Source organism: Epinephelus fuscoguttatus, linkage group LG14 (assembly GCF_011397635.1).
Source record: "Epinephelus fuscoguttatus linkage group LG14, E.fuscoguttatus.final_Chr_v1".
NCBI lineage: Eukaryota > Metazoa > Chordata > Actinopteri > Perciformes > Serranidae > Epinephelus > Epinephelus fuscoguttatus.
Window position 1 is genome coordinate 34,240,441 of NC_064765.1, and position 27,713 is coordinate 34,268,153.

Below are 27,713 nucleotides of genomic sequence, written 5' to 3' on the forward strand. Positions count from 1 at the left end.
GGGGACATGAGCTTGGAGGGGAGGGATAATGGAGCACAGAGGGAGGGGTGTGTGTGTGTGTGTGGTGGGGAATGCTTTTTTCAAATCTTTCTCATTGGCTTTCTAAACGTAGACCATAGCTTTAAGTTAGTTTTTTAAGTCTTGACTCTTATGTAGAAACGGACTACACATCTCCAAAGCCACAATTTGTGTGTATGCCATATGAAGCCTATTTCATCAGGAAACATACCTCAAGATATCTACAAGGCATTTACATAGTATAAAACAAATGCTGATATAACTGTTTGGATAATATCTTTATTTTGTAAGTACAAAGTGATTAAAATAAAAGTCTATTCAAGCCTAAATGAGAAAATGCATTAACACACTTAAAATACAGAAGAATCCCAACAGTGACTTAATAAGACAGAAAGCCTACAGCCATGCTAGCAGCTTTTTGTGGCTGTACTTGGACACAGTGGTGCTTTGAGCTAAATGCTAATGTCAGCATGCTAAACATGGATGTATGCATAGAACTAGATACAGCGCTGAAGGTAGGAGCCCTTTTATTTCTATTAAAGTTGTTAGGTGGTGCACAAAACCATAAAAGTTTGATTTCTATAGTACGAAATTGCCCGGATCTTCCCCATTGTGCAGCCAACAGAGCAAGCACAATTGAGACTTACAGCAGACCGAGCAGCTAACTTCCAGTTTAGCCCTCCATTATCTTGAAGGGGGATAAAATGATTTACTGCTAATTGTACATCTTTTCTAGACTTTTAAAATGATATCGGACTGAAGAGATCAAATCCTAACAGTGAAACATAATATTTTACAGGGGTTGAGACCCTTAAAAAAATGAATCAGCTTATTTACAGATGTCTCTTTCACAATGTGAGTCTAATGGAAAAACACTTTTTGGGCCCCATGACATCACGTCATGGTCCTAGATGTTGTAATTTCACATTTGGCCGCTTTGTTAATTTGGCTAGATTGGGAAAACCCAGCGCTGTTCCTGGGGGCTTGATGCTAACACATTCATTATGTTAGTGTTAGCATGCTATTTAGCAGGTATAGAGTGCCCCAGGAATGAGTCCTAAAACCCAGAAATGAGTTAGCATTTTAACGCTTCTGCTTCTTATATCTCAAAGTGAATGGCCTGAAATAAGGTCTGTGGTTAACACAAGCTTAAAAGGCTTTCACATTTTGTTGTACAACATAAAATATATCAGTAAATACCCCACTCATGAATTTTGAGGCTTTTTTGTGTCTTAAAAAAAGTGGTTGTAAACAAGTGGCTAATTGAGACCACAGACGGTCATCATGCCTAATGTAGCTTTACAGCCATGCTGTGGGGACAATGTTAAGTCATGCGACTGTTTGTTTAAAGCATAATATTAGCTTTATATTTCTGGCATTTACACTTCAAAAATCATAAAAGTTATTTTCATTTGTGAAGATTATCTTGCTGAACAAAACATGTTAGTATCATTAACATTTGTTTTCCACATAACTTATTTCCTGCAATAATCCAGAAGTCCAGTGGAAAAATCCCATTGGCTTTTTGACTGGGGCACCATGGCGACGCTAACGTCTACATTGGCATACAGGAAACATCATCCTGGAGCACTCTGTACCATTTACCATGATCACCATCTTAGTTTAGCACATTAGCATGCTAACATTTACCAATTAGCACTAATTTAATATATGAAAAGTGATTTACTGTTGTGGCACGGTGGTGTGGTGGCTAGCACTCTCGCCTCACAGCAAGAGGGTTGCCGGTTCAATCCCGGGCATGGGAGCCCTTCTGTGCGGAGTTTGCATGTTCTCCTCGTGTCAGCGTGGGTTCTCTCCGGGCACTCCGGCTTCCTCCCACAGTCCAAAGACATGCAGATTGGGGACTAGGTTAATTGGTGACTCTAAATTGTCCGTAGGTGTGAATGTGAGCGTGAATGATTGTTTGTCTCTATGTGTCAGCCCTGTGATAGTCTGGCGACCTGTCCAGGGTGTACCCTGCCTCTCGCCCGATGTCAGCTGGGATAGGCTCCAGCCCCCCCGCGACCCTCAAGAGGATGAAGCGGTTAGAAGATGAATTAATGAATGAATGATTTACTGTTTTGGACAAATTAATTTTTCTTACCTAATGATGGCACTTGATCAAAAGTTTAGAGATCGCCAAAGTGATTACACTTCATCCTTGGGGGGTAATGAATGTGTGAATAGACCAGATTTTATGATTTTACGGCAACAAGTCAGGGGATCACTACAGTCAGTAAACTACATCCTCTGAGCACCATGACTATGTGTACCAAATTTCATGGCAATCCATCCAATAGTTACTGTGATATTTAATGGAGAACTGACCAATGCTAGCATGGCAAGAAAAATAAAACATCCATCTTACAGTAAAACAGAACATGCAGTAATTCAGTCCATATGTATCATAGTATAATTTCACATTACTATTTGTATTTATTAATACGTTTACTAGGGGTGTAACAATGCACAAATTGTTGATGTGACACAATTTTTGTCTAATCTAATTTTGATTTTATATGGCGGTGCTCCATATCTGCTTTTTTAAAAAAAAAATATGAGTAGTCTCACACAGAACGCAAATATTTTGCAGGGAGAAAAGAAAAATTGTTTTTTACTATTTTTTGGAACAAGGTCAATGTTTCTGAGCTTTTGCAAAGGCATCAACCAATCACATTGCGTCTACTTATTAGGATTAAAAACAACAACGGAGAGGCTCTATAGCGGAAACCAAGACAGCAAATTTCATCACTTCTTTCAACCTCGACACATTCAGTGTACCAGATTAACTCCCACTGTTACAATAGCTTAGGCTATATACCGAATAAAGATGATCTTGCGCTTCTGAGTTGACTTCCTTGCAACTGTTATCAATTGCAATAAATATTCTGTTATTATTTTCTTCTGTAACTGTAATGGTTAAAGAAATGTAGTTAAACAAGGTGGTCTGACACTTCTGACGGGGGGTCAGAGGGGGCAACCGCCCCCCCGATCCCGCCTCGGTTGAAAACGCTGTGCTAAAGTGCCCTCTTGAGTGGCGAAAATGAGAGGATGTGCCCTATCAGCTGCCCTCTTGAATGATGAAAACGAGCTGATGTGCCCTTTTGGCTGCCCTCTTGAGTGGTACTTTTAGCCTGGATTGTCTATATAATCTTAATTAAGAATCAAGGACGAAGACTATTTCGCCACACATGACACACTAGCTTCTTGTGCACCAATGGGGCCCCATGTCATGCAGTAGGTGCTCTTTTTTCCTTTTCGCCCCTGCCCTTCCAACATCCTGAGTCCGTCACAGTAAACAAGTGTTGCAACTATTGCTAATTCACATCGCTGCTGGTATGAATAGTTTGTATAGAAAATATTCTCACTAAAGTATTTTGCGTTTTTGTGTCATTTAAATGTGCAATATGTAATTTTCTGCCACTAGGGATCTCAAACCAAAACAATAACAGATGGACAGTTAGATGACGTCACGAAGTAGCGTGGGATCATGGGAGTTGTAGTCATATAACAGATACAGATCTGACATTCCTCACTCCCTGAAACCGACCGTGGCAGTTTTTTTGGCAGAGCGAGCTTCAGCAGCAGAGAAATGCTCATGGACAAGGCATATTACTGAAGTTATATTCACTTTATGTTTCACTTTATGCAAGTGGAGTCCGTTGGCCGGTGTAGCACCACACCAATATTTATCCTTGATTTAGCTCTCTTCTTATCCCAAATTCTTCTGGGATCGCTTGGTTGACCCGTATGTTTCCGTTTTACCGGCTTGTTTACAGGGACAGCTTCGGTGTCAGAAGGTGCAGCAACCGTCAATGCATAATCATGATCCATGACGAGTTAGCTTAGCCTAGCAATAGTAACGTTCATTCTCTGACGTCTCATCTGGTCTGCTTCTTCTTCTTCTCTTTCATTTAATGGCTATGGTAACTGGAGTTATGACACAGTCCGTAATTTTTATTAATATTAAATATTTATCTGGGTTTGAAAAATTGTTGGAAACATTTCTGATAATCGAAGTACACAACTAAACAAAATATATAATATTGGTTTAGTCGTTTTTAGACATTTTTATGTGGAAAAACTACATATTATACGTTTAATTGCCACACCCCAAGTAAAGGTCTTAAGAATGACAGAACACACATGAAATACAGGACCAAACTGTTGTATTTTGTTGTATTCCATGCTATGCACAATTTGGCCACTGTACTGTCTGTAACAGGTAAGCACAGTTAACACTGTCATTGTGATTTTAAGAAAAAAAAAAGGTAGCCTGCATCTGCTACACAGTGCATGTTCCTCCCAGTTGCTGGGAAGTGACAGTTTTTGTTAGACCCCTTTCAGTAGCAAAGTTCAAAGTAAATACCCTGTTGTTTCATACCATATAATAGCTCATCTCCACAAGAACACACATTTATTTTCTTTTACATATTCTGCTGCTGTAATTCCAAATGAATCCTGCAGTTCATCCTCTCTGCCAGGCTAAGTGTACATCGTAAGGTACATCCACTGCAAATTAAGGAGGGAGATATTATTATTGCACTTCAGTGTATGTGTAGCTCTGGTTAAAAAGCATGATCATTTTATCACAGAAATCTAAAGCTATTGTACAAAATTGTCATATTTTATAGAAAAACACTCATTTTATGAAATGTAGCCATAACACCTCTGAAAAATGTTTATTACCTCTGGTTCACGAAGGCTTATGTTCATTCCATCGGACAACTGCCTGTAGATTGCTATTGAGAAAGACAGAAATTCTTTTTACCTCAGAAACTGTGAGGGCAGAGAGTGGGAGTCAGAGATGCCAAGAAGTTCATAATTTCATTTTCTTTGTTTTTACCAGAAGCTGCATTCTGGTACTGCCTCATAATGTATGTAAAACAATGGTGAGGTGCCACTGAAATGCACTGGTCATTCTTTAGCAACTGTTGCCTCCTTAGTGGTACACTCATACAGTGTAGTACTCTCATGCTAACCCAGTATTGAAAATCCCAAATTAGACTTCACATGTTAAAACATTACTTCAGCAAAGAGTCTAAAGAGATTCTAGCAGCTTTCCCAGCAAACACTGAGACGTTGTATTATCATTGTATGGATGTCCAGTCAAGACATCACCTTTCTGGTTTAAAAATAGTTCAAAAATGGAGGTTGTGCCGATGTCCGAAACGTTACCTGGCCATCAGCTGTACCTCCTTAGTGAGCGTCCTAACAATGTCGAAATCAGATTAATGTGACCAAATAATAAAACTAATGACATCACCTTAAAGAAAACATCCTATAGCCAATTCCAATGCCTAAGAAGTATTTACTGATTTGCAGTGGCCACTCCCAGTGGGTTTTCAGACAGCACTTGCAAACCCAGGGTTATTTTGAGCATGATACACAGACATAAGCCTGCAAATCAGTCTCTCAATTTCTGTCACCAATGTATTGTGACAAGTAACTGAGCCATTATTGAGAGTAGCAATTTGTTGAGTACAGTAAAGCCTATGTTAAACATTTACATGGATATATGTCTTCCATCTTGTTTTTTTTCTCTGTAAACTCATCCCATGTTATTTTGATTTTTTTATTTTTTGTTTTAATTATTTTGTTACACCTGAAATGTTAAAATTTTGAGTAGTATGGTTGCCTCTCATTGGTTGCTTCTACTGTACAGGTGATGTCCCACCCTTATATGTTTTTTAAGCCTTGACTAAGACCTACAGAGGTTCAAATATTATTTCTCTTTTACCCTTTAACATTCTGCTTTTTGTAGAGCACATTTTGAGTCCCTATATTTTTGGGTTTAGGTATATTATGCAAAAAAAAAAGAAAAAAAATCCACTAGATGTCACTGTGTTTTTCCTTTGCACTTTGCTTCCTCCAGGCAGTTGGTATTGAAAAAAGTCACTCCAGACATGAGGACTCTGTGTGGTGGGATTTTCAAAGGTGCTTACTGACTGCTACTTACTGAACAGATTTATGTAACTTTGCATAAAAAAACCTAATAAGGATCAAATGACCTTTTCAAAACATGCTAAACCAAATGGTTCATTTTTCTTTTTATGGTAAAGGTAGCAAAGCTGAGCTAATGTAATTAAAATGGAATATTTGATGAAAAATAGAAACACTTCTGATTATTCCTTGTTGGCAAATGATACATTAAATGTTATACACACACACACACACACACACACACACAATGGTAATGGTACACTTGGAATAAATACATGGGAATAGAACTAGTACTGGTGATACAATAAATTCTGTAGTAACAAATTGATTTATGTTTGTATACTAACATATTACTTGCATTATAAAAAATATATGGTTTGTAATTTCGATTTTTTTTTTCTGTTTTACAAATATCATGAAGTGACATCTCAACCATTTGGTAGAGGCCCATATTTTAAAAACTATGGGGTCTGTAAAAAACAACATTTGTTATTACTGTTATAAAGGAAACAAAAAATACAAAAAAAAAAGTGTTAGTGTGGACATTAAAAGGGTTAAGGATTTAACCACTATAACAAAGGCTCTGTTGAATTTCCTCTGTCATTGATATATTTTTGGAGTGCCTTAAAAATTCACTGTAAATTTGAAATGAGTAAAAAATTTGAGCAAAAATTTTGCTCAGAAAAGTTACTCAAAGACAATAACAAAATCTAAAGAAAAGTATTTAGGCTATACGTATGATAAGTATTTTCTACTGTCACCAGCTGCCCAAATTTACTTACCACTCATGCAGTCGAAGCGAAGGATGAGACTGATAAAGCTCTCCAGTGACATGTGTCCTGAGGAGGCACCGTAGCGCAGAGCCATCAAGTTCAGCATGTTATCACTGATCCTCTTTCCTAACCAGCATTAAAGGGACAAAAGTTTAGGTATGACTTGTGTTAGGGCTGCAACTAACTATTGTTTCTATTAATGATTAATCTGCAAATTATGTTTCATTACATTAAGCCATGACACTGTCACTATGTCTTGGCTAACTATGACATGTGAACAGAACAGACCTGTAATGCATGATACTAGTAACACTGGTCTGCTGTGAAAAAGGTGTCCTGTGCATGAAATTCCAGATATTTGGATGAATCAAAATGCAAGGTGACTGGAATATGTTTGAGTTATTATATGTTTATCATCAATGTCAGTCAAACACAAAAGCAGGCGATTAACATAACATGTCTGAAGTACAGCTCAGTATTTGTATTACTGACTGACAAGCATGCTGTCAGCCAACTATTATGGCTCCTTTCTAGTCACACTTCATGTGATATTCGCCCATCTTCACACACATTCATACACTGATGCCAAAGGTTGCCATGCAAGGTGCCAAACTGCTCATCAGGCTCTAATCTCATCAAAGCATTTGCACACACTTTCACACACCGATTAAAAGATTAAGATTAAAGTTCCACTGATTGTCACACACCTGAGTCTGTGAAATTTGTTCTCCGCATTTGACCCATCCCTTGAGGGAGCGGTGAGCAGCAGCGGTGCTGAGCTCGGGAATCATGTGGTGATCACCAATGGCAGATAGCAAGAAGATATCCTGGGTAAGTTGAACTGGCTTCGTTTTACAGGCCTCAGCTGTGTCTTGGTCTTGTGATTAGTTTTCTGTGTATATATATACCTGTGTGATTCCCTTTCCCATTTCCTGCCTGGTGTCTTGTGTTCTGTTTTGGATTTCTATGCTGAGTTCATCCCTGTGTTCATCATGTTTTTCCTGGTTTTCAGTTTGACTTTCAGTTACCTGCCTGTTTTGGATTTTTCTGTTTGTTTGTTTTTGTTGTGTTTTTTTAAATCAGCTTTTTTAAAGCTCTCTTCTGTTCTAAATCCACCTGTCCACTGCTTTGCATTTGGGTCCTTTCCTGAAATGATGCATGACAATCAAATAAAAGCCAAAAACTGTGTTGTATCAAGAATCCGCGAGCTGTAAATTCACTACTTCCATTTGAAAGAGAGAAGACAAAGTTATATCGGAGCCTTACAGTGAAAAGTCTCTCCTCCTCTGTGCTGCTGCATCCTGTTCGCAGCTGTCTGTTCAAAGACTAGTGTTATACACTGCACAGCACTCTGACTAGCAAAAAACAAAACAAAACAAAAAAAAACCAAAACATGACAGCTCAACTAAAGCTATCTCAGTCGACTGAGGGGTCTCCGACTGACGGTTCTAATCTGGCAGCTCAGCTGTACACATTATGTATCAGGCACCTGATTTCATTGGATTGTTTGCATCAAAAACTGTTTTGAATGCAAACGATTAGAAATGGTTGGCAAGATTTTGCAATTTCTGTCCCAGGCATAAGATTTAAAGAAAAGAGGATAAATCCCAGGAGGGTTCTGTCTATAGTAGACAAGGAGAAGTGGCTGATGGTCTACCTGCAGCAATGCTAGCATTCCTCAGCTCACTCAGTGACAGTGTTCCTGTTTGTGAAACATCAATGCGGAAGAAAATGTCCTGGAAAAAGAGAAGATGGTAAGATATGTAAAGCTGGACAACTCAAGAAAACACAAAAACTACACACAACCTCTAAATAGACGCATTGATAGTGGAATGAACAGAGTTATACAGTCATGTCTATAATTATGAATGTCATCAGTAATCTTTGTCTTATTCTGAGAATTTTAACCTTCACGTGCTTCCTTTTACCTTGTATATGACGATCTTGTTCCACAGACGAACAAATTCGTCAACGTTCAGTTTGCCGGAGGGCCTACTTGATGTCTAACCCAACATTAAGAAATCAGAGCTGTGCATGTTGTTTCACATCTTAGTCTGACCTTCAAATTTGATTGTGTGTGTGTGAAACCAGCAAAAGGGCAGGCAGGTTTTGGCGTGTACACTACTTAAGCATCTTATGTAACTACCTTTATTGTGAGAGAATACCCGTTAAGCAAACTGGCAGCCGAGATGGAGAAAAAAACAAACTTGTTTTTCCAATACACCAATTCATAATTGATATCAGATAAGAGGATACATCCATCAGAGCAACCATGCTGCGACAGGCGTCAGTGCTGAAGCCTCCAGATTGCAAGTCTCCTGTAGAAATATAGAAAAAAATGCACTTAATTTGGCTAAAACCCAACAACACAGCAGTGCTATGTAAGATTATTATATATGAATATTCTTTTAGCTCATATGCTGTCAAGCATCAAGTCATTTTGGAGTTTACATTCCAAACCTTTCAGGAAGTTTTCATTTAGAAGCTTCTGGAGCTGCTCAGCATTCACTTCGTCATCCTAGTGATGAAATTAAAACAAGGAAAGACTTGTAGTCTCACATTATCTGTTGCTTTTATATTGACGGGAAATAATAGCATGCTACACCTTATGGGTTAGATGTAAATCACACAGGTGTAGTTAAAACAATATAAAACATCTTTCTGTTTACAACATTTAAAATTCCTGATGCAATAACCCCAAAGAATAAGACAACACCAAAAGGAATAATGACATAGCTCAAATAGAAAATAGGAGTACAGACATAAAAGCCCAGTTCTGTTTTAATCGAAGGAAAAGACTGAATCGGGCGGCACGGCCTCACAGCAAGAGGGTTGCCGGTTCGATCCCAGGCATGGGAGCCCTTCTGTGCGGAGTTTGCATGTTCTCCCCGTGTCAGCGTGGGTTCTCTCCGGGCACTCCGGCTTCCTCCCACAGTCCAAAGACATGCAGATTGGGGACTAGGTTAATTGATAACTCGAAATTGTCCGTAGGTGTGAATGTGAGCGTGAACGGTTGTCTGTCTCTATGTGTCAGCCCTGCGATAGTCTGGCGACCTGTCCAGGGTGTACCCTGCCTCTCGCCCGATGTCAGCTGGGATAGGCTCCAGCCCCCCCGGGACCCTCAAGAGGATGAAGCGGTTAGAAGATGAATGAATGAATGAATGAAAAGACTGAATCACAATATTTACTGACAATAACTTACGGGTACAGAACCCCTGTGTCACTTACATAGAGTCAAAAGGTGCTGAGCAAACGCTGGCTAAATTGGTACATTTTTAGCCACCTAAAAAAAACAGGCTCATCTAAAAAAAAAAGTGTTAGAATATTTTCCCCACTTTACCATGCTGTCAGCTAGCGATGGGGAGCTAAACAAACACTGCAAACACTGATGTCTCTTATTCTGGTCTTGTTGATGGTGTGGCTCAAAGAGGACAAGTGTGATGATTTGTGAATGGACTGAAGAAGCAAGACACCCAGGATGCTGTGACCCTTGACCTTAGACTCCTCCTTCCTCTTCTGCCAAGTAGACACTAATAGAGAGTGGAGGACCTCATGGATATATTTTCCCTGTTTGTTTTTAATATATTTAAACAAAAAAATAAGCTTTTAAGCTTTCATGTGCTGTTGTCTCCTGCCTTTGCTGAGACTGGTTGTCAAATCAGAACCTGTAGGTCCACTGCAACGCACTGCTGTGGAGGTGTTATAGTTCTCTTTTGCAGCACATATTGGAGCAGTAATTCCAGTGTGTTTGTTGACAGACTATAGGCTTGAATTTATTTTTATTTGCTTGTTTTCTGAGCCCTGCAGCTGGCAAGATTTTAGGCGTAGGTTTCTGGGGGAATGTAGGCACAGGCCCTCTCAGTATTTAGAGCATGTGCATATGGTCCCCCAGTAAAAACATAAAAGTAGCAAAGGACTTTGACAAAATCAAAGCCATTTACACCAACAACTTCTGCAGAGAATGCACAAATTAGGGCATAAATATTCACCAGAAATGAAATGCTTAAAATTTTCTAATCCCCAGATCCTTTGTTTTTTATGTGTTTTTTAAATTGTGATTTTATTTATTTTTTATTTATTTTATTCATTTTTTTTTGTTGACAGTTTCGACACAGACACCCACAGTGGGCCACAGGCCTAATTACCATTATTTTACCTTGTTCAGTGATAGATATTGAATTGAGATTATTACTAAGAGACACACAAATTACCTTGTCACAGTATTGGCGGAACAACATCCTCTTATCTTCGATATCCTCTCCATTTTCAATATGCATGGGCTGCAAAAGATTGAGTGCTTTCAGCTCACTCATTTCAGCTGTTAAATATGTGTGTCATATGCTATTGGTGTAATCAACAAAGTAAACAACATGCAACACAACAACAAAATAATATGAACATTGCCAATATATTTTAAAATCTTGTGTACCTCTTCAGCTTCCTCATGTTCATGGTCATGGGCACCAGAATTCTCACTGAAAGGAAAGACAAGAGACATCAGTACATAATGTGTTGCCAGTGATGTGCATGACACGTTACCGAGTAACTCGTTACAGTAATGTGATCACTTTTTTCAGTAACAAGTAGTGTAAGGGAGTACAATGTGAAATTAAGCAATGACATTACAGCTACTACTCACAGTAACGCTCTGTTACTTTGTTACATTTTCAGAATCAACTTGTTTGCAGTCTTAATGAGTTAACTAGTCCATACCCATTGAGTGCACAGTTGCCCACATACAGTTTCACATAGTGTGTGTTTGGGATACAGGTCATAGGAAATTACAGATTAAATAGTCAACTGAACACATTAAGAAGAGCAATGTATTCAGACAGAGTTTTTGTGACTTTGATAGTACGATTGCTTTATTGAAAGTACAGTAGTACCATTGCCAATAGTGGGATGGTTAGTGGGCTAAAACTGTACATTAGTAGTTGAGGTAGCACGTTGAAAGGAAGATAGTTACAGTGTTTATATGTGTATTGACTTAAAAGTGGGGCACACTGGTGCTGTAGTTCACATAGGAAAGGTGCGGCTAGCCCTTGTTGCAGCAGCATATCATACCATGACTTAGTCACACCAAAAAGGGGCCTAGATAAGAAATTAGCTCTCTAGCGCCCCCATTATAATGGAAGGGTCCCCTCAGATTATGTGTGGTCATATGCCTACAAAGTTGCGTGGTGATCAGTGAAACCCTTGAGATGTTATACACCTTTATGTGATGAGCCACACCCTCCGCAATATTCATTGCCTTATAGAAGCTCCGTTTTAGTAAGTTTTCCAACTTTTGCCAAGAGGGAACTTTAGATATTGGTCCCTAGATTATGTTCACCGAGTTTCATGCAGATCGGTCAAACTTTCTAGGAAGAGATCGATTTAAAGTGTTTTTCAAAAAATTCAAAATGGTGGAAAATCTATATAACCGGAAGTTATGGGTTCTTGAGGCAAATGTGTTCCTCATGAGGAGAGGCATCTCTGTGCAAAGCTTCATGTCTCTACGACATACGGGGCATGGGATATGCCCGTTCAAAGTTTGCATTTCAATCGGTTGCTATAGCGCCCCCCTTTGGCCAATTAATGTAATATTGCTTCATTCACATCCTCCCATGACCCTCTACCACTGTACCAAATTTCACATGGATTGACCAAGTCAGTGAGGAGAAAAACATGGAACAGACACACCAACAGTTTTCGTCAATATATAATAAGATAAGTCAATAAGTTAATAGAGGGTAAATATGATTTTGTTCTCTCTACTTTGGAGTTGTTTAAAGGCACCTGTCACACATAACTTTTTCTGCTGAGTAATTAGTAAAGTAATGTAACTAATTTCTGATGAGTCATTTGAGTAATTGATCACAGTTTTCAAGCCCAACTTGCCCAACACTCCTTGCTGCACTGCAGTGTGATTTTGTTTTTTGGATAAAGGGGGGAAAAAACTGTACAAGCTTTTAAGGACTAATTAGTGAGTAGAGAGCAGTGGTGAGAAAAGTCTAGGGCGCCACCACCCACCAAACAACAACAACTCAAACTAAATTAGGTTAAAAAAAAAAGAAAAGAAAAAAAAAGCATAAAAAACTAAGCGATGTCTTTGAACAGTAAGTAGTTTTTTTGAAAAACAATGATGTCCTCATATGGGGACGAGAGGTTTATTTTTAGTAGTCACAAGAGTGTATAAAGTCTAAAACTGATTATTTCAGTGCCTGAGCATTATTGTGCAATAACATAATTGCAAACAATTGTTGTTTTCGGTACTCCATAGGTTAGGGGCTCAAGAGGCTTAGAAATTAAGTCTATACGTAACGGCCTATTTCCACCAGATGTGTGCTGGTTGTGTCTCCGCTCCGGCACGGCAGCAGAGCCGATAGCTTTCAGTTCTAGTCAACGTGTGTGTTTCCACAAGCTGCGGCTGTGCTGCGTTCCAGCTCCGTCTCAGCTCTGGCACTCCGGAGCCCTCCGCAACAGATACGCAGGACTTATATTTTTGCCGGATGCCGGAGCACAACACAGCAATTCAGCACAGAGCAGATTGTGCGGGGCAGGAAGTCGTGCACAGAAACACATTAAAACATCCGGTTAATTTTCAAAATAAAATACATAGTGTTCACGGCGGATCATATTTCCCTGCACTACACCTTGAAAACGTCATAATGAAGTCAACAGGTCAGAGGGTTTCAGACGTATTTCACCCCGTTAACACCATGGACGAGGAGATATTAATCACGGCAGTGCACCGAGATGTCTTCCGGCGGAGCTGCACCGCTCCTCACAGCAAACGCAGCCGGTGGGTATTGACGGACGGCAAAGCACACAGTGGATAACCAGCGCTGCCGTTCCGCAACGGACACGCATCCAGTGGAAATCCGGCGTAAGTGCCAAAACCTGCAGTTTTTCAAACAGCCACATGAGGCTGGCTCCAAAACAGAGTCAACTGGATGTTTACAGCCTGGTATAAAAAATAGTTTTGGTCTCTAAAGCTAATTTCAACATTCATGACAACTTTACAGAGATGAATTTGTTTTAAACTCACCTATTACCCAAAGTACAAGGCCGGTGCATATTCAAGGGCGGAGCTGCTTGAATGACAGCTGTCTATCAAACATCGCAGCAGTCTGTGAGTCAGATGCACCCCTCGCTGGCTCGCCCTTGTCTTAATATTGTCATTTCTAGCTTCAAAAAACCAAGATGGTGACAGCTGAAATGCCGAATTTGAGGCTTCCAAATGGCAGTCCACAAATCAGTGGATGATGTTACGGTGGCTACGTGCATTACTGTAAACAGTCTATGGTTAGGGGGTCACTGTTCCAAGTCTGTTCAAAACTGTTCATTTCAATGTTTGAACATGGCGGCACAAAAGCAAAATTGCAAAACTGCAAAAATGCAACATATTTAAAAGCCTATTGATATGTTTTTTCATTAGTCTGTGGGATTATTCCTTGCTCCATAATCCAAGCTAGGGATGTTCTTTTTATTTGTCACACCTAATTGGCCTGTGTGAAATACTGTGATAATACAATTACAAATTTATAATGTCCTCAAACAAGCATCTTAGCTAATTACATTTGCCAAAGTGGGTCAAATGTGTAAACTTTAAACATAAAAAACTTAAAATGAATAAATAATAAATAATCAGCTGCAGAGTGACTTGGAAGAGGTGGCTACCATCTTGTTTTTACATGGATATGTTGTGCTTTTGCTTTTCCATGACCCCCCCACCCCCTCGGGATCATTTTTCAACCTTTTTTCCCCTTATCCTCCTCCTCCTCATATGTGGACGTTACATTCGGGGTTTACTGCACCTTATACATTACTCTGCTTAACTTCGACATGTCGCCGCTCGCATGTGCGGGGGGCGACTAGGTCTGGCACTGGTTGAGAGTGACTTACTGGACATGTGTCTCTGACTTGGAGAGGATGGTCAGGATGAAGGAGGCTGTCTCATTTGGACTGAAGGTGGACGGCACAATCAGGTACTCGCCAGGCTTGAGCAAAAGGAACTCCATCACTTCACGTGCATTCATGTAGGTTTTCGTTTGGGCTACAGGGTTATTTTTGCTGAAGAAAGAGGCGTCGAACTTCCCCCTCTGTGCCTTGTACTGTTATACAGGTAACAAAAAGATGTCATTTATCATATCTATGCAGTTTGCATCATAGCTGCAGAATGTAGGTTGGCATGTACTTTGTATGAGGATTGAGCCAAAAATGTTACTTACTTCTTCAGTCACCTTAGAAGAAATCAGAGGAAAATTAGTTTTAGATTTGTTAAAGAAAACAAAAAACAACAACATCAACAACAACAAAAAAACCAGTTTGACTCAAATCATAAAAGTTACTGATCAATTTACCAAAATTCTTGTTAAAAACACACATTTTAAGGTCCATGTGAAAAGGTGAGAGAATACACTGCATTTTAAGTTTCTTCAGTGACTTATGTTGTTTTATTTGTTAAGGGAGATAAGCCATATAACTGTAAATGCTAACTTTGTGATTCAGCAGTGACATCGTTCAAAACAATGACACAAAATGGCTTAGCCTATTGAATGGCTTCATTTTTGCTTTCATTTCATGTAACTATCTTCAACAGCTACTTCCCATGCCTATTCACATGATATATCCATAATAGTCCTCTTACTGTGACACCAATAATAAAGTATAACATTTACCTCAAACACAGCTAATCCAATGTGGAGACTTTTGACCAGGCGCCTGTTTCTCTTGTCAGGCTTTTGCATGAGAGACACCAGCATGTTTTTCTCTTCATGTCCCTCAGAACATTCTTCAAGCAATTCCTCAATCCTGACCCGATACTGTGGATTAGTCCAAAAACTGCCTGGAAGGCAAAGAGATAAATAGTTTTGTATTTTATCATTTGGCCACAAGAAGAGTGAATCTGTTGATTATCTTAAAAAGGTGATGTCCAATTCTTTAATTTTTGTGTTATCAACTGAAAAATGAAGCACAGCGTTCTTAATTACTACAGTATGTCGGACTGGATGGAACCTTAAAGGGACAGTTTAGGTACAGTGTTCATCTGCTCATAAGCCCCTTTTACACTGCCAGATTTACCGCAAATGTTGGGCCGTTTTACTGGCCAACTGCAAGCGTTTAGACACACAGAGGCGGTGAGTTGATCCGAGGTGCCCAATTTTCTGCCTCGTAGGGTAGTCATATTGGCGGAACCCTTTTAGTTTAAACAGACCGAGGCGCCCTTCCGCTGTTGATGTCTTATGGGAGGAGCTGTTGATGAGACTGCACGTCCATCCCATTTGGAAACAGCTGTTAACAGGAATTAGCGAGCAGCTAGTAGCAAGAGGGAAACGCAAACCTGAAAGACACTACAGTAAAGATGAGCAACTGAGTGGACAAAGAGTTACACGCCCTCCTTGCCCTCGCAAATGAAGAGGCGGAAGAACGGGCCAATTTACAAAAGAATCGCCGCCTGACTATCGCTGCCTGACTGGCCGCGGCTTAACTCCCACGTCACTGTTTACGTCACACACTGAGCCACACGTTTTGTTACTTGCTCACGCCCCCCATTGCCCCGAAAACGGCGCATTCTGTATAAACATAAGTAGGTAGGCAGCATTTTGCCACACACCCCGATTTTGTTTTTATACTGCCAATGCTGAAAATAGACTGATTGGGCTTTCCTGCTAATTTGCACAACTCCTATCTAAAAAGGGCTATAGACAAGAGGCTCGGGATCGTGACAGCACTAGGTTTAAAAATTAATGGCATCCTCCTTAGCAAAGCTGTAACGTTGGCAGTAGTTTAGTAGTTAAGTAGTTCCTACATGAAACTGCTCACAACAAGGTTTGTGAATTATCTTGGGTAACCAGGTCATGATTTCTGAAAAGAAACATTGCTGTTAAGTAACCGTGTAGTTTTATTATATTGGAGAGAAGGCAAACATCTCTATGGCCGACATCTCTGGGCTTCAGGATCTTGCCCAGGTGTACTTTGACATGCGAACTGGAGGGGCTGGGGATCAAACCGGGATCAAACCGCCAATCTTCCAATCTTCCGGCACTGAACTAGAACTGGTGTTTTCCAATGGTAATGATAATGGTAATGATGGTATTCTAATTCTCTTTCCTAGTGGAACACACCACCTGTTACACCTCAGATGGGATAATGTGAGCTTACCTCTGCTATCTCTGACAGCCATCTCGACGCCTTAGCAATTAGCTTGCCTTGATATATTAACACAACAGAGCCTGGGCTAGCTTATGGTAAATATCTGCTCCTTTAAAAAAAAGATTTATTAATTCTTAGGAGTCATAAACAGACACTTACACATTCAACACTTAACATATTAATTTTAGCTCCATGTAAAATGAATAAGTGTGATGTTTCCCAGCTAACGCTCTACATACACAATCACTACATTTTTTTCACTGGCACACTCCAGGCACCATGCATTGCGTTTGAGGTGACCGTTTGGCATAAGATCAGATATATCATAAGATCAGATATATCAGTACCGGGATTGTTCATGCATCCTCCAGCAGTCCTTCCTGCAACCCATCTGCCCTCGTAGAAAGAGGTCTTCCAGTGGCAAGAAGAGCTTCCATCAATGAAGTCAGGACACAGGCAGCAGATGTCAAGATCGGAGAAGGTCTTAGTGAAGGTTTCCAGGGTCATCCTGTTGACATCAGTGATTCATTCAAGTAACACATTATTGTTTTAGTCTGAGATTTACTTGATCCTTCAAAGAAGAAAAAGTTATTCTGTATCAGTCAGTTGAGGTAAAATGTGCGAAAGCAATCTGCATAATTGTTTTGAAGATGTACTGAAATTATAATCAAAGTAGAATTTTAATGGCCACTTTATTAAAATTAAGTAATTACACTAAATTATAATTTATGATGCCTTTCTTATTCACCACAGAAATATGACCTTAATCAAACAATATGTATATATACTGTTTGTGATTATATGTACCACTTATTTTGTGATTTTGAAATTACACAAAAGTTGTTGAGAAAACAAATTTGTAGTTGTTACTCTGTATTTTTAAGAATATGTCTAAAACATTTTGCTCCCATTTTTTTTTTTTTTTTTTTTTTTTATAACAGTCTGTTAACTTTGTAAAATTTTGATTTCGGCTTACTTACCAAAACTCCCCATCGTCAATCACTGCAAGGCACATCTCACGATCCTCAGGACTCACAGTTTGCCATAAAGGCGACCTTTAGGTACACATTGTTCAATAAAGAAAGAGGAGAGGCAATGTGTTACAAATTGTTCTATCATTAAGAGGCAAGTATCTTTTCCAATAGAAAAGCCCAAGCTCAGGGCCAGGAGTAGGGCCAGGTTGTTTTTGACTAGACCTCTCATGAAAATCCTGGCATTAATGTGGTAGCTTTAGAGGAGGAAAGGCATTTTTAGCTTGGACCTTAAAGACTAGACATTTTTAGGAGCGTAAAACCTGACTTAAAAACCTGTGACATAGAGCTTGAAAAGGTGGGAAGGGTTTGACAAGAAGAAACAGTTAAAGAGGCAACAGATAGCATCTTTTCCTAAATATATCATTATGAAAATGATGTGGGTTGCACAGGGTAGTGGCCACAGTAAAATCAGACTATCAGCATTTACATAGGTTACTTAGTGGCTTTGCAACCTTTGTAATAAGCTTCTGCCACCGGTGCCGAAATTTCGTGGTTAAAATCTGCTTTACGACAGGAAATGCGTCATGTATTGCAACACTGGTCAGTCAGCCAGTCAGGGACTGGAGCTGGTCCTTATGAGCAGCTGGGTATGAGATAGTTGAGTCACGAGCACAATGGCAGACGGACAAAGTTTGGAGAGCTAAGTATTAGCTAGACGAGAGAGGACTGTACTGTACTGGCAGCTAGTTAATTCCTAGCTGGCCAGCATTGTGAATGTTGGTCGGCTGACATCCTCGTTGCCATTCTACGGCAGCTCTCGAACAGTGATACGCCCCTCCCTTCCTTTTGTTCTCTTCTCACGGAGGCAGCTATCAACATTTTACATTTTATTTAATTTAGAAAGTCTAATAGAGTCATATAATTGATTATCTCTGATCCCCACGGTCAATTTGGTCGTTGCGACAGTGCAGTGCTACACCACTAACACTAGGTGGCGCCAAGCTAAAAAAAAACCAAATCCTATCTGTTGCATCTTTAAGTTAGCCTGGTTACAGACCGAAGACCCCGCCCACTCAACTGAGTAGGCTTGCATCTCTGGTCTGGCATACTGCAATGAATTTGTGATTTCTCTCGTCCAAACAATGGAAGGACCAATGAACGCCGGGGGTGGGGGCGGGTCTAGCAATTAGCCAATCAGCGCCACGCTGATGTCAAGCTGTACGCTGGTGGACAACTGGTGATGATTGCAACAATGGCGTCCGCTACAGATCCTACAGACCACATTAACGATGCTATCGAGGTATTTCGCCACTACTCGTGTTAATGGAGGACCAAATTAAGGAAGCTGCTAAACTGGATTTAACGGCGATGCAGCTGGGTGTGCACGACGACGGAGACATTTTAAACAGGCAATGCTCGCTTGTTTTCAGCACCCCCGAGGCATGGATACTAATGACATCAGATTCTGGGTGAATCGTTGATCTCTAATGATTGGTTAGGGAAAAAATCAAATTCCCTCCCCCTTGTAAATCGCCTTCAATGGAAGCCATGTCAGACTGAAGGTTCTGAGAGCTTCAGTCTGACACTCAGGCTATCTTTAAGTTACTTTAAGGAAAATGTAAGAGCCAGTGTTATGAGAGCTCCACACATACTAGGCACTAATAGTCAGGATTTCTCAGCTTAAAGACTTTTTTTACATGCATATTTACGGAAACCCCTATGGAAGTGCAATATTAAATCACTGGAGCACTGTTTTGAGTGCCTTTAGTAAGACAATTAACTCCTGCCCACAAGAGCTACTGGGTGATCAAGAGATCACATTGTTGTTGTACTGGGCGGATTAGTCCATGTAACTGCTCACGAACTTGTTTTCATGGCATGGCATGAAACTGAAAAAGCAGACAGACATCATTATGACAATACGTCAACGAGCTGCCTTTGCTATTTAAAACAACTTGGCTTACCTAAACTGAAAACTGCCAAAACCAGTTTTTGCAAACCGCCAAGACAGCAAAACGGCTAAGGACTTTTCAGGGCGCTGTTCCAAAGTTGATAAAATGCATAGAAATTTCATGCAAGTATAAAACCTTACATAACTGGGGAGATCATAATTTAAAAAGCACACAGCAATCATCTAGCACAACATAGATGACCCATGAGACACCAGCCTGAAATCATTAGGTAAGGTTCGTAAAATATGATTAAAGTTAAGACAATAAGACACATATTGTTTGCTAAGCATAGATTTACATTGACTGATATAAAATAAATTACATTCCTTTTTTATTGCAACTGATAAATCCCCCAAGATATAAATGTAAAAGACCTGCAAAACTTGGCTTCCATGGTCTTGATTCACTGTTATCTGGCCCAACCAGTTTAAAATACTTAGAGGGTTATCATAATAAGACAACACAGGCATGTGAGAGGTTTCTCATGGCTCTGTTCAAAATGTTCTCAACTCCCTTATACATGACAAACATTATTATTTACCACACCACTGTAGAGACTATCTCAAGAAGTAGACACAAATTATTGACAAAGCATTCCTAAGAAACTTGTCTGTGTGGGACAAATTTTATCATAGGAAAGTAATCTGTTTTGGGGCGTCGGTGACTTAGTGGTAGAGCAGGCGCCCCATGTACAAGGCTGTTGCCGCAGCGGCCCGGGTTTGACTCCAGCCTGTGGCCCTTTGCTGCATGTAACTCCCTCTCTCTCTCTCCCCCCTTTCACACTTGTCCGTCCTATCAATTTAAAGGCTTAAAAATCCCCCAAAAAATATCTTAAAAAAAAGAAAGAAAGTAATCTGTTTTCTGTGGGGCAGCAAATCAGAGCAAATACTCAGTGAAACAGAACCTGCTCTCAGTGTCATTCTCACCCATCACTCCAGTCTCCTTTCCACTCCCCTCTGCCCCAGGGGTTCCACAGGCGCACCAGGTTCACCAGTTGCCCTCGGCTCATCATCTAACCAGCAATTACCAGGAAAAATAAAAAAAATGTTTTGCCATAAAAGTAAGAACATATCACTACCTTCCTTTAATACATGCAGCTATACAGTAGAGGCCAACTGAAGGTCTTTACTACCCTAAAACTCTATAAAATAATAAAATAATTTGGAGAGCTTGAAATTTGAACTAATACGGGCTGTTCTCATGCTCTGTTTGTACATTTGAACATATTCTGCATAATAACGGGCCTGTTGTTCATGCATAACCGACGTATTTTGGAAGACTACGATCACGTGACCAATGCGCTGAGTGGGCAAAGATGGAAGACTCCCATACTGTTCATACAGGAGGCATGTTGGGGTGAATTCAGGACCTTACCCCTTGGCTTTCACCAGGGAACCAGTGTTCAGAACTATCTGAACTTTCAGTGAACTTTACTGAGTGAATTTTAAGATACATCCTCACCATGACTCTTTTCCTAAACCTAACTACAGTAACTTTACTTGGTTAAACATAACTTTACGTTAATTACATAACTTAATATTAAGGACGTAACATCATTCATGGGGCACTAATACGTAGGGTATTATACAAACTGTTGTGTGTGCATTTTTGCAAGATACCATATGAACAATTTACATAAACAGTGCCTTTAAAACAATGGAATTCTTCACCTGTTTCAAACCCGTAACAGTGTAGGCATGTCCTTGGACCAGTCCATTCGGTAACACAGTGTTGGCAGATGTCTCCTACAAGATAAAGATACTTCATATGTTTTAACTGCAGGTGATCTTGTTATCTTGTGATCTGTTAGATTAACCTAACAGAAGACCAACATTTGATTGTTTATCTCCTTAAACACTAAACTGGCAACAGTTGAAGCCAAAACATAAAATTCAAATTTTTGCTAAAACTGTAAGCATCAGCATGGACTAAACAAGTCATATTAAAACACTGATGCTTCTAAAAACACTTATGATTTAGACAGATAGGTAAGCTCAGAAATTTACATAAGTCATAGTGGCAAAGAGCTGTTCAGTCATCTGGCCTAGCATGTTGACCCTCTAAGAACATGACATTTTCAGCCTTAAATCATGATCCACATTTTGTTCCCTTCTTTGCCATTAATGTTTTACGGATCTGCTAACTTCATTACATCAGCACGCCTACAAAACACTTTGTGAAATGAGCCCAATGAAATGTGAGAATTATGTATCATTATGTATTATGTGAGATTCATTCAAAATAAACTGGATATTACATGTGACAACTTCAATTGCTTTCAAGTCTAATTAGAGTGCACCCACTCAAAACCCTGACCGCACCCTGTCTTCCACCACATCATTTCAACATCTAACATGGAAGGGACTGATAACCTGTGCAAACCAACTATACTAAAGTAAATTGCATTTAAGAAAAAAACTAATTGTTTTAATTCTACTTTTTATTATAATTCCAGAGTATTCTCATTGTTTTATCATCCAAAAAAAAAAAAAAAAAATTTACTGTGACCTTTGCTTTCCTAGCACAATAAAGCTGCACTGTATAGCAATCATTTTCCCTTGTCATACTTGCCATACAATTAATGATAATTAATGATTAATATGCTATTTAAGTGTGCCACTGCCCAGGCATAATGTAAACTGACTTGCTATGGTTTACACCAACTTCACACATACAGATTTGAAAGCCGCTGGATGCCCCAGCTTGCCTCTGGTGAGACTGTTGCTCACCAGTAGTTTTAGGTGCTGTTAAAATACTCTTTGAATTGGAATTTGGAAGTCATTAAAGGGCTTGATCAGGTTTGTTTTAATCTCCTTTTCCTTTTTCAATCTCCAAGAGCATCAAAGAAATTTCCCTACAGCTGAAATATTCTCAGCATGTCATATCCCTGATTCATTGAGACATGACAGCCTGACATCCTGGCACTTCTCCAGTCTTTCAGTCCATTTGCATGTGTAAACAGGGAGTTATTGACACAGCTCCTGTTCATGGAACCATGTCATCATAATGTTTTAGTTTGCTGCTATGACAAATGAAAACTGGCAGCCAGAAAGGTCATCCATCTGTCAAAAAACAAAGACTGAGCCTGATTTGGCTCTTGTTTAAACTATCTTTCTTAATATTGGCTATGTAGCTACATACATAAGATCATCTTTTCCTTAAGGTGCTTTTATGAAATGGGCCCCGACTTGTGGACATTTGGACATGTGGACATTTCAAAAAGTTTAAGCACATAAAAGCAAGAACAACCAGCCAGTGTTGGCTTGTGTGGTATATTTGTGCTTACCCCCTGTGGTGTACCACAACCCATCAGTGACTTGGATTTGCCAGCTCTAAACATCAGTTCCCACAGGTCTGGGGGAGGGTTTTGCAGATTGATACACATGTGAACACCACCGGTGAAGTCCGTCAAAGCCTCAGCAGGAGTTCCAGCACTCATGTCCGCATAGGAACCACACACTCTGATACAAGTGGGTGTGTATTACTTACAAGGATTCTCCCAAAAATAAGACAGATATCACTCTGAGAAAATGCATGTTATGACTGAGAAACAAAACATTGTTTTTTCATACTTGGCATAGGCTTTCTCCAGCAGAGCAGGCCAGAACTCAGCTGGGTTTTTGGACCTAACAAAGATAAGTCTGCCATCAACTGTTGGTAGCTTGTCATCAATGACAACATCCACCCAGCTTCCAAATCTCCAGAACTGAGTAATTGAGAGAAGAGAGAATATCTTTATAGCAACATAAGATATGTACCATTTAGCAGAACCTAGCCTACTTTTAGACAAACACTGCTGCTGATGATTGTTGGTTTACCCTGAAGTGGAACAGCCCGCAGTAGTTCTCATCAAATTTTTGATCGAGAGGAACAACTTGCTGAAGGATGTCAGTCTGGAAAGTTAGAGCTCCGATAGATGCAAGAAACCAGCAGTTACCTGATCAAAACAGTGCAGAAAACACATGGTTACAATATCTTCTCTGCCTGTCTGTAGTCTGTTTTCTGCCAGTCATCTGCACTTGCATCTCAAAATTCCATTAAGGGACAAACAATTTATGGATTATTATGAATGATGCAGTTTTCTTACCAACCATGCCTTGACCAAAGTCAAACCTGGAGATCCCATCAACTTCAAAATATGGATTGGGAACAATTTTCTGAAAGAGAGGAAATATTGACAACACAATAATTCTCCATACCAGCAGGGGGCAGAAGTCTGTGATCCTCATTCAAAAACTGGAAGACCTACAGGACGGATTCAAGATGCTAGTTAGTCAGTTAGCATATTAACAACACGACCCAGTAATAAAAGAACAAAGGATATTTGTATGCTAATAAACAATAACACAAACAGTTACATAGTGTTTCTGCTCAAGAGCTCAGTCACTAAAAAATTAACCATACCTGATGTAAAAGGTTCGTTATTAGGTACATTAGGTATGTACCTAACACCCTCTTGACTTATGGCATTTGTTTGCTTTCCTCATTTTCATTTTTCTTCATGTGCACTAAGCTGAACTGCTAATCAGTATGAATTAGGTTACCGACAAACTCCGCCACCAATTCAACATGCTGAATAATCCGAAAAGCCAACAAGGGCCGACTAGTGCCAAAAGTGCAGGACACACTACAAAAATACCGACAACCCGACCTTGACCAACGGCTGACTATCGGCTTGGTGTGACAGGACCCAGGAAGCAGCTGCTAACATAAGAGCTAACACAAGATAAATGTACCTACTTGCCCAACATCAACACGGATCAAAGTTATACAAGTGAAAGATGAACAAAGTTGAAGATTTAGCAAAAGAGACACATTATTGTCTCAGGTGCTAAATATAGATGCTTGTTTGCCCATAAACATTTAGAATCATAAAGGATCAAAAGCAAAAACACTCACTGCTGGTCTCAGCCACACCACTTGCTTCAGGTCAGAAGGACTCAGTATCCCTTCACCAATGGACCTTCTGTCAGGGGGGAACATGTCATCAATGTACCTCAGCCGTTTGAAGAGACAGTACTGTTTCAGCTGCTCAAAGTCTTGGTTGAGAAACCGCTCAGGGTTGTCGCGGGTCCCTCGGCCGTCTTTCATATGACGGGCATTGACGATGTTCATACACACACCCGGTGCAGGCATTGTTGCAGTGTGTGAACTCTGTTCAAAAAAAGAAGATAGAAAAAAAATAACCACTTTTCAATACTGCATATCTCACTAACAGAAGAGAGGTTTAATTCTACTGACTCCCCAATTACAGGAAAAATAAAAAAGTAAGAATCAAACTATCCACTCCACAAAAGGCAAAGTGCAAGGTGGGCTAGATGCTCTAAACTTCTTCTTCTATTACCTGTCAAACTCACTAAATGGATCTATCAAACCAACCACAATATTCCATGGATAGACTTGGAACAACTATATTCTCAAAACATCTCACATTCAGATTTTCCTTTCCTCAACACAACCATCAAACAGCATCCCTGCTGTAAAAATACTGTAAATACACTCCTATTTGGCACTATCCTGACTATCAGCACTTCTCTTCACTGTTTCATATGAGTAGAAATAGGTATCAAACACCTTCACCATCTTGTCCACAACATATACTTCGAAGACCAGAAGCACGGAGTTGGGAGACATCAGTTTCTTCAACCCAAAATATTCTCATTTCTGCAAACCAGTGCTACATTACAATAGTATGTTACTGTGTTGTGGATAGGTTGTAACTTTTTGTTGTTTAGTTTAGGCACAAAACCACTTGGTTATTGTTACTGTTTTGGCTTACAATACCCACTTTTGGTGGCACAATCCCAGCAGGAAACACAGCAATGTCTTAGTAAAAACAACCTCTTTTCCTGGCACTATCCCGATCACAACCTTTTGTTGCACCAGGCTGTAAACATGATTATTTCAGCTGTAAAGTTGAGCATTTTAACATGAAGGTCTATGGGGACTGACTTGCTCTTGAAGTCAGCCACAAGTGGCCATTTGAGGAACTGCAGTTTTTTGCATTTCTGTGTTGGCTTCATTTTTCAGCCCCAGAGGTTGCTACTTGATTTGACCACATATCTTTTGTAGTATAAAGGCATGTGTCCTAATGTGTCCCCAGCAAGGACTACATCATTGGTGTAGGATGTGGTGGTTGTTTTGGTGACAGCGCACTAACGCTTATTAATGTACACTTTGATCCAAAACACAATGCCACAAAGGTCACAAGTTTTGAGAAAGCATGCCATTTGCATGTTGACTGCTGAAATTTCCACCAGGGATGTTGCATGTGGACTGAATGTTCACTTCAGTATCTTCACCTGCAAGAACATTTGAGACTGGCCAACCAGGCAGCTAAACCAAAGAATTTCTGCACAAACTATCAGAAACAGTCTCAGGGAAGCTTATCTCGGCGGCTGGTCTCAGACATTGTTGTAGGTGAAGATGCAAGATGTGGAGGTCCTGAGCTGGTGTGGTTACATGTGGTCTGCAGTTGTAAGGCTGGTTGGACTTAATGTCCATTTCATGGAAACAACATTGAAGCAGGTTGATAGTAGTGAAATGAAAATTCAGTTCATGTGCAACAGCTCTGGTGGACATTCGTGCACTCAACATGCCAATGGCACACTCCCTCAAAAGTTGTGACATCTGTGGCATTGTGTTGTGTGATCAAACTGCAGATTCTAGAGTGGCTTTTATGGTTACCTGTGCAATAACATATGCTGCTTATTTAGCATTTTGATATGCCACCACTTTCAGGCGGATTAATTATGGATTAAATGATGGCATTTTGTGTGCATAGAAAAAAGTCTGTGAAAAATGGGAGCAAAATAAAGTGTTGAATTTATATTTTTGTTCAGTGTAGAATGTGAAAAATAAAAGCCTCAGTGTGGTATGTTTTACTGTACCTGCAGAGTTAATGCATGAATTTCACCTCTCCTTGGACTTGCATGTGATGGCTTTTAAATGCAGGCTTTCATGTGCAGCTAATGTCTCTATGAGCCTGTTTATACCTGGTATTAACATGTGATTTTATGATCTAAACACAAGTGGAAAGCCAACACATCGGCATTCATACCTGTGTCTATCATGCATCTCCAGCTAACCACTTGTGTTGGGATTTCATTGCATGCCTACATCACTTACCCTAGAAGGTCTAAGGACCCCATGCATAGTTATTTTATTAACATTCTCCCCAGCTGCTCACTTGCATGCTCACTAATCATGTTAGCAGCTGTGTCCATACAGCTAGACATATCGCTGTTGGGAGAATTCAACACGTCCCCTTCCAAAAGGCAAAATGATGGACTGTCACAAAACACTTTGTCAAACTAGTTGTAAAATGGACTAGTTAAAGAGTGGCCTTTTATTGTGACCATCCCAAGCCACAACTGTGCAGTAATGATGCTCTTTAATTAGTTTTTCATATTCCACACCCATCAGATGGATGAATTTTGAATTACATTGGCAAAGTGCTCACTGATGCGGATTTCAACAAATTAGTGAATAAGAATTGAGATAAGCCTTTTGTGTGCAAAGAACAAATATTAGATTTTTCAATCCAACTCATTAAAAAAATGGAAAAAAAGCCAAAAGTCTAATAATTTTTTTCAATGTATTTTAATTTTAAGGTTTTTTTTTCTTTTTCTTTTGCACACCAAAATAAACCATTGCAATAAGAAGTAACAAAAAGTGTAAAAAAAAGACCTCCCACACATCTGCCCCATTTTGTGATCAGTTATGACTCTTAAATTACGTTGCACAGGCAGTCATTTTAGTGTCTCAAAAGTAACAACATCGACAACACAATACCACAAATTGCTAAACTATATGTGAAAAGTGTAAATCAAGCTGTTTAAAATGTTGCTTGCCTATGAATATCTTAATCTTACCTCACCAGCCAGAAAGGAAAAGTGCCAAGTCTGGGTGGAACA

The 27,713-nt window shown here is 39.7% G+C and overlaps 1 protein-coding gene across 1 annotated transcript; it reads right to left on the minus strand.

Annotated features, from left to right (window-relative positions):
* Positions 1–283: 283 nt before the first annotated feature.
* LOC125900413 (calpain-1 catalytic subunit-like) lies at positions 284–27,713 on the minus strand. The gene is made up of 22 exons (XM_049595390.1): positions 27,672–27,713; positions 24,697–24,951; positions 23,885–23,954; positions 23,616–23,734; positions 23,370–23,503; positions 23,084–23,258; positions 21,468–21,542; positions 20,724–20,809; positions 17,852–17,926; positions 17,219–17,379; positions 15,398–15,564; positions 14,948–14,959; positions 14,622–14,830; positions 11,164–11,209; positions 10,946–11,014; positions 9,195–9,252; positions 8,991–9,052; positions 8,663–8,737; positions 8,392–8,470; positions 6,744–6,860; positions 4,708–4,760; positions 284–4,530 (listed from the first exon to the last, which is right to left on the minus strand). The coding sequence occupies exons 2-22, from the start codon at positions 24,931–24,933 to the stop codon at positions 4,504–4,506; spliced, it is 2,106 nt and encodes a 701-aa protein (XP_049451347.1). The 5' UTR covers positions 24,934–24,951; positions 27,672–27,713; the 3' UTR covers positions 284–4,503.